This window comes from Panulirus ornatus, chromosome 6, assembly GCF_036320965.1.
Source record: "Panulirus ornatus isolate Po-2019 chromosome 6, ASM3632096v1, whole genome shotgun sequence".
Taxonomy (NCBI): Eukaryota; Metazoa; Arthropoda; class Malacostraca; order Decapoda; family Palinuridae; genus Panulirus; species Panulirus ornatus.
Genome location: NC_092229.1, coordinates 43,265,107 through 43,281,310, shown reverse-complemented (window position 1 = coordinate 43,281,310; position 16,204 = coordinate 43,265,107). Strand labels below are relative to the sequence as shown.

At 40.2% G+C, this 16,204-nt stretch overlaps 1 protein-coding gene across 1 annotated transcript in view; it reads left to right on the top strand.

The window, feature by feature from the left end:
* LOC139748917 (uncharacterized) overlaps window positions 1–16,204 on the top strand; it is a 144,314-nt gene that overhangs the window by 85,233 nt on the left and 42,877 nt on the right. The window contains exon 8 of the mRNA XM_071662279.1: window positions 5,238–5,385. Within this exon, the coding sequence (XP_071518380.1) occupies window positions 5,238–5,385 (148 nt within the window). The remainder of the gene's footprint in view (window positions 1–5,237; window positions 5,386–16,204) is intronic.

The following is a 16,204-nucleotide window of genomic DNA, read 5'->3' as shown; positions in this document are numbered from 1 at the left end:
TTTTGTATTTCAATTTCTAAAGATGAAACAAAAGGAGCCAAGAAGGGAGGATTCATCCTCCTGGAAGGCTCTGGTTGAGGTGTCTAAATGTGTGTAGATGTAAACAAGATAAGAGGGGAGAGATAGTTAGTATGTTTAAGGAAAGAAACCAGGATGATCTGGTTCTGAGTGAAATGAAGCTCAAGGGTAAATAGGAAGAATGGTTTGGAAATGTCTTATGAGTAAATAAGGGGAAAAGTTTAAGGACAGAGTATCACTACTACTGAAGTAGGAGTTTTAGTAGTGTGAGAAAGAGTGTAAGGAAGTAAATTCTAGACTGATGTGGGTAAAAATGAAGGTAGGTGGTGAGAGATGGATGATCATTAGTGCTTATGCACTTATCCATGAGAAAAAAGATCATGAGAGGTAAGTGTTTTAGGAGCAGCTGAGTGAGTGTGTCAGCATTTTTGATGCAAGAGATCAGTTATTAATGATGGGAAATTTAAATGAGAATGTGAGTGATGTGGCAGTTGAGGGTATAATTGGGTGGCATGGGGTATTCATTATTATGAAGGAAATGGTGAAGAGCTTATGGAGTTTTGTGCTGAAAAATGACTGGAAAACTGTTGATTGGGAATACTTGATTTAAAAAGAGAGACATACGCATGTGAATGGGAGAGATGGTCAGTGGGCATTATTGGTTTGCATATTAATTGATAGATGTGTAATAGAGAGATTTCTGGATGTAAATGTGCCTAGAGGGCTAACTGGTGAGATGTTTAATATCTGTCCTTTGGGGCAAGGATGAAGATTTTTAGAGGTTTCATCCAAAGAGGAAACAATATCAGTGAGAAGAGAGCAGTGAAAGTAACTAAGCTAGGGAAAGAGACTTGTGTGAAGAAATACTGGAGAGATTGAGTGTAGAATGGCTAGGGAAGTGGGTGAGAAATGGGAGGTATTTAGGGAATCTGTGCTGGCACATGCGAGAGACATACTTAACATGTGAAAGGTGGGCCATCTGCAGATTAGAAATGGTAGTGAGAGGTGGGATGATGAAGTAAAGTTGCTTGAGATAGAGGAAAGATAGGCATTTGGACAGTACCTACAGGGAAGAAGTGCAAATGATTAGGGGATTTATTAGATAAAGCAGGAGGAGGTCAAGAGGAAGAAGCATTGGTTAAAAAAGAGGGCAAATGAAAGTTGGAGTGAGCAAATATCAGTAACCTTAGGAAGATTAAGATGTTTTGGAGGGAGGGTGATGATGTACAGGAAACAAGGGTAGAAATAGCAATATTGCTGAAGGTGCAGAAGGGTGAGTGGTAACAGGTAGTGATGAAGTGAGGAGATGGAGTCAGTCTTGTAAAGGTCTGTTGAATGTCTTTATGAGTGTGCCTGATAATTAGTATGGAAAGGTAGTGATTGAGAGTGAAGGCTTGTACAGAGCATTAGATGGGGGATGAACAGTGTGGTTTTTGAAGTGGTAGGGGATGTGTGGATCAGGTGTTTGCTTGGAAGAAATTGATGGATTTGTATATGGTATTTATGGATGTGCAGAGTGCTTTTAATATAGCTGATAGAGATGCCTTGTGGAAGGTCTTAAGAATATATGGTGTGGAAGGAAAGCTGGTAGAAGCAGAGAGTAATTTTTATCAAGGGCGTAAGACATGTGTACAAGTAGAAATAGAGGAGAGCGAGTAGTGATGGTTGGTGTATGGCAGAGGTGAGTGATGTCACTGTGGTTGTTTAAGTTGATTATGGATGGGATGGTGGGGAGGTAAATACGAGAGTCTTGGAGATAGGGGCAAGTATGCAGTGAATAAGTTAGTTGTTGTTTGCTAATGATACAGCTCTGGAGGCAGATTCAGCTGTGAAGCTGCATTAGTTGGTGATTGAGTTTGGAAGGGTTTATAAAAGTTGAGTGAAAATGGGAATAAAAGCCAGGTCCTTAGGTTTAGCATAGTTAAGGGTCAGGTTGATTGGGATGTGTTTGAATGGAGAAAAATTGGAGGAATTTATGTGTTTTTAGACACCTGGGAGTGGACAGGGCAGCAAATGGAAACATGGAAACAGAAGTGAATCATTGGGTGGGTGAGAGGACGAAGGCTCTGGGAGCACTGAGGAATGTGTGGAAAGATGGATCATTATCTGTGAGGGCAGAATTGGCTATGTTTGAAGGTATAGTAATTTCAGCAATATTATGTAGATGCAAGGCATGGGCTGTAGATAAGACTGTGCAGAAAAGGATGGGTGTGTTGGAAATGAAATGTCAGAAGACAGTATGTGGTGCAAGGTGGTTTGATTAAGTAATGAAAGGGTAAAAGAGTTCCATATGATGATTAAAAAAAAAGTGTGGTCAAGAGAGCTGAAGAGGGTATGCCAAAATGGTTTGAACATATGGAGAGAATGAGTGAGGTTACAAAACAAAGAGGATATATATGTCAGAAGTAGAGGGAACAAGAACAAGGAGACCAAAATGGAGATGGAAGGATGGAGTGAAAAAGATTTTGAGTGATTGTGACCTGAACATACAGGATGATGAAAGGCATGCATGGGATTAAGTGAATTGGAACAGTGTGGTATACAGGGGTCAACATGCTGTCAGTAGATTGAACCAGGGCATGTGAAGTGTTTAGGATAAACCATGGAAAGGTCTGTGTAGTGTGATTGTGTATAGGGAGATGTGGTTTCAGTGCATTACACATGGTAGCTAAAGAATGCATGAGAACTGATGCTGCCTTTCTTCATCTGTTTCTGGTGCTTCCTCACTAATGAGGGAAGAGGCAACCAAATATGAAAAAAGGAGCTATCTTGGTTAAGTTTGGTGATATGGAAGGAATGATAAGGGGAGACAAGTACAAGGTAGAAGGGTCACTGGGTCCCTTAATGAAATAATGAAGGGTAGACATGTAGACAGCGTAGTCCTCCTGACCCTGATGTATAGATCCAAAACATGGACATAGGATGAATCACAGAGGTCAAGAATCCAGTTTGTGGAAATGTGTTATTTGAGAGGAGCATGTGGTATAACTAAACGGATTGAAGAAAGTAATGAGGGGGGTGTATGAGAGATTTGGTATGGCAGGGAATGCAAAGGGAATGAATTGTGGAGTGGTAGAGTGGGTCAAATGAAATACTTTAAGGTGGTTTGGGCATGTGGGAAGAATTGAAGACAGGAAGTTTACAAGGAGAGTGTATGATAGTGCAATTAAAGGAGTTGGTATGAGAGGAAGACCACGTGTTCCGTAGGGAAATTCAGTGGAAGAGAACTGGAGGGAAAGAAATGGGGGAGAAACGTGTGAGATGGAGTATGCAAGGGAGGCATGTAAGGACAGGGATAAGTAGGGACTTGCCAAGGCCACCCCTTGATGGGAGTTCCCAAAGGGGGAATGGGTGTTGGAGACGTAGAGAGGTAGATTTACCATGAAAAATATGTAAAAACTCAAAACAAGGCCTAACAACAAACCAGACTTCTCACAAAACAACTTACCCAGTTGCAGTCCAAGCACTCACAGATATTTTGACATCACAAAGCCCTGCTTCACACCCACATGTAAACATTAACTTTTGCTCAACTCTCCATTCACTCTTACACATGCATTTACTATTCTGTAGAAGGCTTTCTCACCATACATCATTTTTTCCCTACCCCTTATATCCTTAACACATCCTGCAATGCTTTCCACTTGACTCTATTGTATGTTTTCTCCAGATTCATAAAAGCTACTATACAGCTTCTTACTTTTAGCTAGATACTTTTCCACAGTCATCTTCATCACAAAAATCTGATCCATACTTTATGTACCTTTCCTAAAACCCCCATGCTCCTCACTTATTCTGCATTCAATCACTTCCATCACTGTATCAATCAACATTCTTGCATACACTTTTCCTGTTATACTTAACAAACTAATTCCCCTGTAATTGCTTCATACATTCTTAGCATCTTTTCCTTTGAATGAAGGATCAATAATTGCTTTCACCCAGTCCTCAGACACAACCTTCTTCTTCCATGCTTAATGACATGTTAGATTCCAAATGCATCATCTCTGTTACACTTTTTACTCCATACTTCAGCATTTCAGCTGTAATCCCAACCACCCCACTTGCCTCTCCTACCTTTAGCCTTTTTATTGCCCTTTTTACCCTCCTTCTTGCTGTAGGTCCTTGCACATATATCCTTTTCCTTCCATCCTCCAAACCGATGCATGTAATAACTGCTGCCTTACTTTCTCCCACATTCATTTGTTCTTCAAAATACTCTTTCTTGAAAAAGATCTTCCTTTCACTTTCTACTTTTGATTCAGCAACTCTCCTTCCTTTCTTGTCACATTAATCTTATCATTTACATCCACCTTTTTCTGGTACAATATCTTATTTTCCCTAAATTTTCATACAACTTTCTTCTAAATTCTTCATCTACTCTCTTTGCTTTCCTCAATTAGTTTCTTAACATTCTGCTTACACTCCTTATATTCTTCCCTCCTTCTTTGCTGAACTTCCACTGGTACATTTATTTCAAGCAGTTGACCATATGCCTATTTCTTCTCTTCCACAGCATTTTTAATCTCATCTGTCCACCATGCATTTCCCTTTTTATTTCTATATTACATGACCTTGTGTCCAGCTGCTAATTCTACAACCTTTAACATTATATCTCCAAACATTTCAAATAACCTCACTTACACATGACTACATCCCTACATTTACTGCTAAAAACCACAGGATAACCATCAGGTTCTAGTGTATTACCACAAAATCCATTAGTCATTCATTCTTCAGTGAACTAATTTTAAGTTTAAAGCAGTCTGAGGGCCAGCTTTGTAAAAGAAAAAACAAATGAATACTTTACTCCATCAAAGCAAAACATTGGCCACTCCAAAAAGAGGAAGAAAATGGACAGACTTTCCCTCCTCATCTCCCTTGAGAAGATTCATTTATCATATGAATTTTGATATAAAAAAGACTAATCTTACTCATTTTAGGGTAGAGTGACATGAAGTATATGTTAGGTTTTGGAAGTAGGAGGGAATTTTTGTATACATTTTTTCCAGTAAATAGTAACTGATTTTTTTGGGGGGAATTGGTGGTATTTCTGCATATTTTAGATGGGTGTTCCATTTATGTTGAGTCAAGTACAGTATTTGGCCATGACAAGAACTGTATTTTCAGCTTGCCCTTGAGGCATATAGAGTCTCTTACGAGCTGTAGTGTTCCCTCTCTACTGTCTCAGGATGTAATATTGTAGTCTTTATTTCCAGAATGATGAAAATAAGCCAGGAAGCTGTTCATTGGTTGTCTGAGATGAGTGGGGGGGATGCACGTTGTGCCCTGAGCACCCTTCAGATATTGCTGGAGTCCCATCACAGTGGAGTCATTACTCTCAGTGATGCAAAAGAAGCTTTACAGGTAAGCTTTACAGGTATTAGGCATTCTTTGTTTCATCTGAATTTCTGGATACCTTACTGAAATGAACAGATCTGCTGACATATTTCAAGATGAATTAGTGGTAGTTGAGTCACCACTCATGATAATCTGCAAACCAGTCAATAGCAGATAATATAATTGCTATGCATGATAGATTATTGCTAATGTACCTTCACCCAACTTCTGTATGTCTTTATCCATTATCTCTATGTTTTTAAACCGGTGCTATTTTTTTTCATAGTTGATCGCCATTTACTGTGTTTTTTGAGGTAGCACCAGGAACAGATAAAGAAAGGTTGCATTCCCTCACATCCATTCTCTAGATGTCACTTGTAATATGCAAAATAACAGCTCCCTATCCACCACCAGGCCCCACAGACCTCTTCGTGATTTACCAAGGATGCTTCAGTTGCCCTGATTCAGTCCATTGACCCCTGTATACCACATTTATCCAATTCATGATACTCCATGCACACCTTTCACCCTCCTGCATGTTTAGGCCCTGATTGCTCAAGATTTTTCATTCCATCCCTCCATCTCTAGTTTGGTCTCTCCATTCTCCTTGTTCCCTCCACTTCTGACACATGTTCTCTTTGTCAACCTTCCCTCACTCATTCTACCTTTATGTCCAAAATAAATTCAGCTCACCCTCTTCATCTCTCTCATCTACAGGCTTTCTATTACCACATCCCTCTCTCTCTCTTACCCTTTCATTACTTGTTTGATCAAACCACTTTGCACCACATATTTTCCTCAAACGTTTCATTTCCAACACATCCACCCTCCTCCGCACAATCCTATATATAACCCATGCATCGCAGTCATATAACATTGTTGGATCCACTCCTTCAAACATGCCCATTTTTTGCTCTCCAAGATAATGTTCTCGCCTTCCACACATTCTTCGACGCTCCCAGAACCTTTGCCCCCTCCCCCACCCTGTGACTCACTTCCACTTCCATGGGTCCATCTGCCGCTAAAGCCTCTCCCAGATATCTAAAACACTTCACTTCCTTCAGTTTTTCTCCATTCAGACTTACCTCCCAATTAACCTTTCCCTCAACCCTATTGAACCTAATAACCTTGCTCTTATTCACATTTACTCTCAGCGTTCTTCTTCACCCACTTTACCAATCACCAACTTCTGCAGCTTCTCACCCGAATCAGCCACCAGCACTCTATCATTAGCAAACAACAACTGACTCACTTCCCAAGCCCTCTCATCCACAACAGACTGCATACTTGCCCCTCTCTCCAAAACTCTTGCATTCATTTTCCTAACCACCCCATCCATAAACAAATTAAACAACCATGGGGACATCACACACTGACATTCACTGGGAACCAATCACTCTCTTCTCCTCCCACTCATACACATGCCTTATATCCTTAGTAAAACTCATCACTGCTTCTAGCAACTTACCTCCCACACCATATACTCTTAAAACCTTCCACAAAGCATCTCTATCAAACTTATCATATTCCTTCTCCAGATCCATAAATGCCACATACAAATTCATCTGTTTTTCTAAGTATTTCTTACATACATTCCTCAAAGCAAACACCTGATCCACACATTCTCTACCACTTCTGAAACCACACTGCTCTTCCCCAATCTGATGCTCTGTACATGTCTTTACCCTCCCATATAATTTCCCAAGAATACTCATCAAACTTATACCTCTGTAATTTGAACACTCACCTTTATTCCCTTTGCCTTTGTACAGTGGCACTATGCATGCATTCCGCCAATCCTCAGGCACTTCACCATGATCCATACATACATTGAATATCCTTACCAACCAATCAACGACACAGTCACCCCATTTTTTGTATATATTCCACTGCAATACCATCCAAATCCGCCGCCTTGCTGGCTTTCATCTTCCGCAAAGCTTTCACTACCTTTTCTCTGTTTACCAAACCATTCTCCCTGATCCTACCACCTCTACCAAAACACCCTATATCTGCCACTCTGTCATCGAGCACATTCAACAAACCTTCAAAATACTCACTCCATCTCCTCACTTCACCACTAATTGTTAATACCTCGATTCTCCCTCACCCCAGCTCTCATTTGCCCTCTTTTTCACCTCTTGCACCTTTCTCTTGACCTCTTGCTGCTTTATTTATACATCTCCCTGTCATTTACACTACTTTCCTGCAAAAATCGTCCAAACGCCTCTCTCTTCTCTTTCACAAACAATCTTACTTCTTCATCCCACCACTCACTACCCTTTCTTCTCAATCCACCTCCTACTTTTCTAATGCCACAACTATCTTTTGTGCAAGCCATCACTGCTTCCCTAAATACATCCCATTCCTTCCCCACTCCCCTTATGTCAATTGCTCTCACCTTTAGCCATGCTGCACTCAATCTCTCTTGGTACTTCCTCACACAAGTCTCCTTTCCAAGTTCACTTACTCTCACCACTCTCTTCACCCCAACATTTTCTCTTCTCTTCTGAAAATCTCTAAAAATCTTCACCTTCACCTCCACAAGATAATAATCAGATATCCCTCCAGCTGCCCCTCTCAGCACATTAACATCCTAAAGTGTTTCTTTCACATGCATATCAATTAACACATAATCCAATAACACTCTCTGGCCATCTCTTGTACTTACATACGTATGCTCATGCCTATCTCTCTTTTTAAACCAAGTATTCCCACTCACCGGTCCTTTTTCAGCACACAAATCTACAAGCTTTTCACCATTTCCATTTACAACACTGAACACCCCTTGTACACCAATTATTCCCTCAACTACCACATTACTCACCTTTGCATTTAAATTACCCATCACTATAACCCGGTCTCATGCATCAAAGCTGCTTACACACTCACTCAGCTTCTCAAAACACTTGCCTGTCATGATCTTTCCTCTCATGACTAGGTGCATAAGCACCAATAATCACCCATCTCTCTCCATCCACTTTCAGTTTTACCTATATTGAGTTTACTTTCTTACACTCTATCACATACTCCTGTTTCAGGAGTAGTGCTACTCCTTCCTTTGCTCTTGTCCTCTCGCCCACCCCTGACTTTTCTCCCAAGACATTCCCACACCACTCTTCCCCTTTACCCTTGAGCTTCGTTTCACTAAGAGCCAAAACATCCAGGTTCCTTTCTTCATACTACCCCTCTCTCCTTTTTTCTCATCTTGGTTACATCCACACACATTTAGACACCCCAGTCTGAGCCTTCGAGGAGGATGAGCACTCCCTGCATGACTCCTTCTTCTGTTTTCCCTTTTAGAAAGTTGAAATACAATATTAATATGTTAAACAGTCATGGTGACATCACACAGCCTTGCTTCACACCTACATGTATCCCAGAACTTTCACTCAGCTGTCCATCCACTCTTCCACATGCAGTTGCTCCTTTGTAGAAGGCTTTTACACCATCCAACATCTTTGCCATATATCCTTAACACATCCCACAAAGCATTCCACTCAACTCTGTTACATGATTTCTCCAGATTAATACTTCTTACCTTTCGTTAAATATATTTCCATGGTCATCTTTCATACATAAATCTTATCCACACATCCCCTACCATTTGTAAAACCCTCTTGCTCTTCACTTATTCTGCATTCAGTCACTTCCATAACTCTGTCAATTAATATTCTTGCTTACACTTTTCCCGATATACTTAACAGACTTATTTTTTATTCTATTATACTTAATCACTGTTTCTTGCATCAGCGAGGTAACACCAGGAAACAGATGAAGAATGGCCTATCCACTCATATACATATATATATTTACGTAAATGCCCATACACACACATATACTTACATATACATATCAACATATGCACATATGCATACATATACAAATGGAACAGACATATTCATATATACACATGTACATATTCATACTTGCTTGCCTTTATCCATTCCTGGCACTACCCAGCCCCACAGGAAACAGAATCGCTGCCCCCTGCTTCAGTGAGGTAGTGCCAAGAAAACAGACAAAAAAGGCCACAGTCATTCACACGCAATCTCTAGCTGTCATGTATGATACGTCGAAACCACAGCTCCCTATCCACATCTAGGCCCCACAGACCTTTCGTTGGTTTACCCCAGACATTTCACATGCAATGGCTTAGTCCATTGACAGGACATCCACCCCGATTATATACGACATTGTTCTAGTTAACTCTATTCCTTGCATGCCTCTCACCCTCATGTATGTGCAGGCCCCGATCGCTCGAGATATTTTTCACTTCATCCTTCCACCTCCAATTTGGTCTCCTGCTTTTCCTTGTTCCCTTCACCTCTGAGACATATATCCTCTTTGTTAATCTGTCCTCATTCATTCTCTCCATATGTCCAAACCATTTCAACACACCCTTTTCTGCTTGCTCAACCCCACTCTTTTTATTTCCACACATCTCTCTTACCTTTTCATTACTTACTCAGTCAAACCACCTTACACCACATATCGTCCTCAAACATTTCATTTCTAACACATCCACCCTCCTCCATACAACCCTGTCTATAGCCCATGCCTCACAGATATATAACTTTGTTTGAACTACTGTTTCTTCAAACATACCCATTTTAGCTCTCTGAAGTAACATTATCTTCCACACATTCTTCATCACTCCCAGGACCTTCTCCCCCTCCCTCTTCCTGTGATTTACTTCCACTTCCATGGTTCCATTTGCTGCTAAGTCCACTCCCAGATATCTAAAACACTTCACTTCCTCCAATTTTTCTCCATTCAAACTTACATCCCAATTAACTTGTCCCTCAACCCTCCTGTACCTAATAACCTTGCTCTTATTCATATTTACTCTCAACTTTCTCCTTTCACACACTCTTCCAAACTCAGTCACTGACCTCTGCAGTTTCTCACTTGAATCAGCCACTAGAGCTGTATCATCGGCAAACAACTGACTCACTTCCTGGGTCCTCTCATCCTCAGAAGACTGCATACTCACCCATCTCTCCAAAACTCTTGCATTTACCTGCCTAACCACCCCGCCCATAAACATTTTAAACAACCATGGGGACATCACAGATCCCTGCTGCAGACTGACATTCATTGGGAACCAATCACTCTCTCCTCTTCCTATTCATACACATGCCTTACATCCTTGGTAAAAACTCTTCACTGCTTCTAGCAACTTACCTCCCACACCATATACTCTTAAAACCTTCCACAGAACATCTGTATCATTCTTATCATATGCCTTCTCCAGATCCATAAATGCCACATACAAATTCATCTGCTTTCCTAAGTCCTTCTCACATACATTCCTCAAAGCACACACCTGATCCACACATCCTCTACCACTTCTGAAACCACACTGCTCTTCCCCAATCTGATGCTCTGTCCATGCCTTTACCCTCTCAATCAATACCCTCCCATGCAATTTCCCAGGAATACTTAACAAACTTATGCCTCTTTAGTTTAAACACTCATCTTTATCCCCCTTTGCCTTTGTACAATGGTGTTATGCATGCATTCTGCCAATCCTCAGGCACTTCACCATGGTCCATATCCTCACAACCAATTCCATCCAAACCTGCCACCTTGCCGGATTTCATCTTCCGCAAATTTTTACTACCTCTTCTTCCTAACCCTCTCACTTCGCACACCACCCTAACCAAAGCAGCCTATATCTGCCGCGCTGTCATCAAACATTCAACAGACCTTCAAAGTACTCTTTCCATCTCCTTCTCACTTCATCAGTACCTGTTATTACCTCCCCACTTGCCCCCTTCACCAATGTTCCCATTTGTTCTCTTGTGTAACGCACGTTATTTTCCTCCTTCTGAAACATCTTTTTATTATCCCAAAGATTTAATGATACTCTCTCTCACCCTAACTGTCATTTGCCATCTTTTTCACCTCTTGCACTTTTCTCTTGACCTCCTGCTGCTTTCTTTTATACAGCTCCCAGTCATTTGCCCTACTTCCCTGCAAGTATCATCCAAATGCCTCTCTTTTCTCTTTCACTGACAACCTTACTTCTTCATCCCACCACTTACTACCCTCTCTAATCTGCCCACCTCCCACAACTGTGTTAGCTTTATCTAATTTTCTGATAAGTATATCCTAGTAGCACATATGAACCTTTTTAGACAATTTGGAACCGCTGGTTTTGACAAACCTTTACAAATGTTAACTTCATGATCCTGAAATATCAACACAGTTAATGTCTTTGTTAGAGAAACAAAACGTAATCCATAGTCTAGGGCACACAAAGTATCCTTGTCCAGTTGTATATTGGACAGGTTCATCACAAAGGAAGGGTTTTTGCTCTTAGTCCAGTTACTCTTTTCATTGAGATGATCTAACTTACAGTTCAGTTTCCTTTGAAGACTGTTCCATTCAATTCTTAACTTGTTATAGCAATAGTCCAACATACAGTTCTTCCATTGTTTAGGTATAGCTATTTGAAAGGCATGTTTCTTCACTCTTGAAATGCAAAAGGCCTCCTCCATTTCAGTCTTCTTTGGTTCAATGTGTTTCTTCAAAATGCAGTTTTGAATATCATCAAATGGTCGACCAGACGACATCAATAACCATTGCTACAGGATAGATCTTGGAAGCACCTGTTCATTGAGGCATCTCTTGAGGAATTCAGTTTGTAACTTCAGTTTTTAAACCTTGATTGATGATTTGGAGTAAGCAGTAATGAAGGAGGAAAGACCAGGCAGGCTTATAGAAAAGCAGTGGAAGAACCATGTGGTATCCATGTTGCTAGAGGTTACAGCAGTGTGCATGATCTAGTATAAGCAAAATATCACAGGAAAAGGAAACGTGATAAATTCCCAAGTGCACTTTCATGGAATTATCACATCATCAGGGGAGATACAAGAATGAGATAGAAGACATAGAACTGTCATTTAATATACAAGGAAGAGACTTAGGTAAGATGCCATTGGTAAACAAGCACTAGCGGATGGTGGTGTTCGGGTTGGTGTGCTCAGGTCTGGCAGCATGTCTGTTGTATAATTTTTATTTTGTGGACAAGAAAGGGATCTGTTTACAAAATTTTGCCTACAATAAAGCTATCCAATTTGCACAGACCTTGACCAATATTTATGTTACAATTCTTTGTGTCTAATAATAGAACATTCAATGATATTTCTCATGGGAAAGGAGTTTCACTTAACAACTGAGTTGGCATTACTCCAGTCATTGCAATGGTCATAATTTTTGACTTGATTAAACAAAACATTTGATTCCTGTTGTTATGCTATATTTATGTTTCTTAAGTCTTACCTAAAGATCCTTACCAATCTGCCCAACATAAAACATATAATTTTTATAAGGTATCGAGTAAACAGCCCACAGAATTTTCTGGTGAGTTTTTGATTAAGAAATTCTTTATTATACTGTCATTGATGAAGGCTACATTTACATGAAATTATTTAAGCAACCTAGGATATATTTTTATATTTTATTTTGCTTTGTCGCTGTCTCCCGCGTTAGCGAGGTAGCGCAAGGAAACAGATGAAAGAATGGCTCAACCCACCCACATACACATGTATGTACTTACGCGTCCACATACGCAAATATACATACCTATACATCTCAATGTACACATATATATACACACATAAACATATACATATATACCCATGTACATAATTCATACTGTCTGCCTTTATTTATTCCCATTGCCACCCCGCCACACATGGAATAACAACCCCCTCCCCCCTCATGTGTGCGAGGTAGCGCTAGGAAAAGACAACAGAGGCCCCATTCGTTCACACTCAGTCTCTAGCTGTCATGTAATAATGCAACCTAGGAAGTAATGTAAAATTATCACTAAAAGGGAGAACTAAAAGATTTTTGGTATTAAGGGGAGGTTTGGGTTTAACTATAAAATGATTTCTTCGCCAACTTAAGGCTCTTAGTACAGGTACACCACTGAATTTCCGGCAACTGATGGTTTGGTACTTCCTTTAGTCTGGACAAAATTACAAGAAGGAACTTGAAATTGCCACAGCCACCAGACTAGTTTACTGGGCAGCCTCAGATGGTGTTGTGTGTAGGGTGCGCTTATTTACATTCTTTACACTGCACTTGTTGGTTGTGATACTGCAGTTCTGTGAGATTCTTAGCTCATTTTGCTTAAATTTATCCTTAGCTATGGCTTCTAAGACATATGAGAGTGTCAGTTGTGGTGTCAAACATGAATACTAGTCCATGTCATTCCAAGATAAAGTAGAACTGTTAAAAAAAATGGACCGTGGTGTTTCGGTACATAAGCTGCGTGATGTCTACAGGGAGAAAATATTGAAATTCTATACAGACAGCGATTCCAAAAAGCAAATGATGATTAGAAAAACTATGAAAGATGGTAAGAGTACTGAGCACAATTGAGTGATGATGGAATGGTTTCAACAGTGATGGAGTGGACTTGTCAGGTAGCATGATGTGAACCAGGCTAAGTTGTTCCATAAAGACCTTAAATCACAACATGAGTATAACTATAGTTGAGGATGGCTTCAAAGATTCAAGAGGTGTCATGGAAAATCCATGAATAAAGTGTGCTGAGAAAAGCAGTCTGCGAGCCAGGAAGGGGCTGCCGAGGATGTGGATGAATTTGCGAAACTCATAGCTGACGAGCACCTCGTTCCTTAGCAGGTGCATAATATATTTCATTTATTTATTTAATTTACATTTGATATTTGTTTAATTTGAATATCTAGCAGTCCATGGTATACTTTAGACACATGGGAGATGTATAATTAGTGGGTTTGAGGTGTGTTGATGAATTATTATTACGTGACCAGGTTGGTCAGGTAAAATGGTTAATCCGGCAAGGCTTTGGAACCAAGAATACTGGAAAATCATTGGTGTACCTGTATTAGTAATTAAGACAGATTCAGTGTTATGTGTAGCATAATTGGAAGGTGTGCAGTGTGACTGGGTTGATAAGGTCTATGGGGTGATCGTTTTTATAACAGTGTTTAGCGATTGCATTTTTGTGGCCATCCCTGCATACTGAATGGCAGTGCCAGTGGCATCTTTCAGTTACTGTTTTACTGGTCTGGCCAATGTATTCATCTTTACATGACTCTCATTTGACAGCATAAACACTCCCAGTTTCTTGATAATTTGGCTTACTGTTAATTAAGGTCTTGCTGATATTGTTATTTTACTGGAAGGCAACATTAAATCACTTTTTTTAGTACCTGTCTTACATTAGCTAAATTAGGTGAATAGGGCAACACTAAACATTTGTTGATGGATCAAGACCTCCCCCCACACGCACACACACACACACACACACACACACACACACACACACACACACACACACACACACACACTTTCTCCATCAAGAGCAGTGTCCCTCAAGTTTCTGTCCTGTCCCCTACACACACACACACACACCCTTTCTCCATCAACAGCAGTGTCCCTCAAGTTTCTGTCCTGTCCCTTACACTTTTTCTCCTTTTTCAATGATTTCCTCTCTTCCACAAATGCTTCATATGTTAACGACTCAACACTGCATTCATTCACATTCTTCAGTTCTGATCCTTCTTCTCTCACTCGATCTGCATCTCATCTTGACATTTCCTTAGTGAACTCATATCTGGACAGGATATCTCAGTGGGGTAGACGATAAGTTAAGTTTCATGTCTCCAAGACCCAGTTTCTACCCATGTATCCAAAAACTCATCACAGCTCGCATCTCTCCTTTCACAGTTCTGTAATTCTACCTCTGGACTTAATGAACATACTTGATGTTACTGTAACATCCACTTTTTCTTGGCAACTCTACATTATGGGAATAGCTAAGACTTCCTTCAAGAAACTGTCTTATTTTGATGTCAGAACTTCTTTACTTCTGAATAGTTGCTCTCTTTTGTACAAAGGATTAATTCATCATTGTATAGAGTACTGCTCTCACATACTTGACAGAATTGAGTCAAAAGCAGTCCAACTAATAAGCTCTCTCAGGCTAACCTCTAAACTTGGTCCACTTGACCTGTGCTGCAGTGTTGGCTCACTATCCCTCTTCTGTACTTATTACTTTGGTTTTTCCTCCCAGGAGCTGGTTGCTTGTGTGCCCCCACCACTGGCTAGATCACGCAGTATTTGGCAGGTTGCTGTTTCACATGATCATTGTGTGGCTGTTGGCAACTTAAGGATGGGCCATTTTGATAACTGTTTCTTTCCCTACACCTTAAAGCTTTGGAACTCTTTACCTTGTCATGTCTTTCCTAATAATTATGACTTAGCACATTTTAAAAGACAGATATTTCCTTGTCTTTTCTTTTTCCCTTTCATAATCCTATCTATATTTTGATTAAGGGCTGGCCTTGATGAAAACTTTGTCTGTGATTGGAACCTTAAACATGAAGGAAAAAGTGAGATATTTGTGGTACCAGGCCGAGTCTGTTGTGCATATCTACTTGGCCAATTCCGAAGTGTTACTAAACTGCCTCATTTAGGGTCAGGAGCTCTTTATCCAAGTATTGAGTGTTTTATATCTTGCACTTTTGGGTTTATTGACTCTTTTCCTGTAGAACCTGGGAAATACTTGACATTCATTTGCTTCATTATGTCCATGTGTCTTCCCAGACAATTTCATCCATGTTCTTGAAATTTTTCATCTGTTCCTTAATGTTTGTTTTCCTTTAGGTAATCTAGGAGGCCTTCAAATTCCACTGAAATTTTGGTTTTGACCTGTTTTAGGACCCTGATTACATGTATGGGGATTGTCAAAAACTTTCCTTTCTATTACAGGGTTTCAAACATAAAGCATATGAAACTAGAATCCCTATATGATGCCCTTTTCATGGATTCCATGTGCAGAATT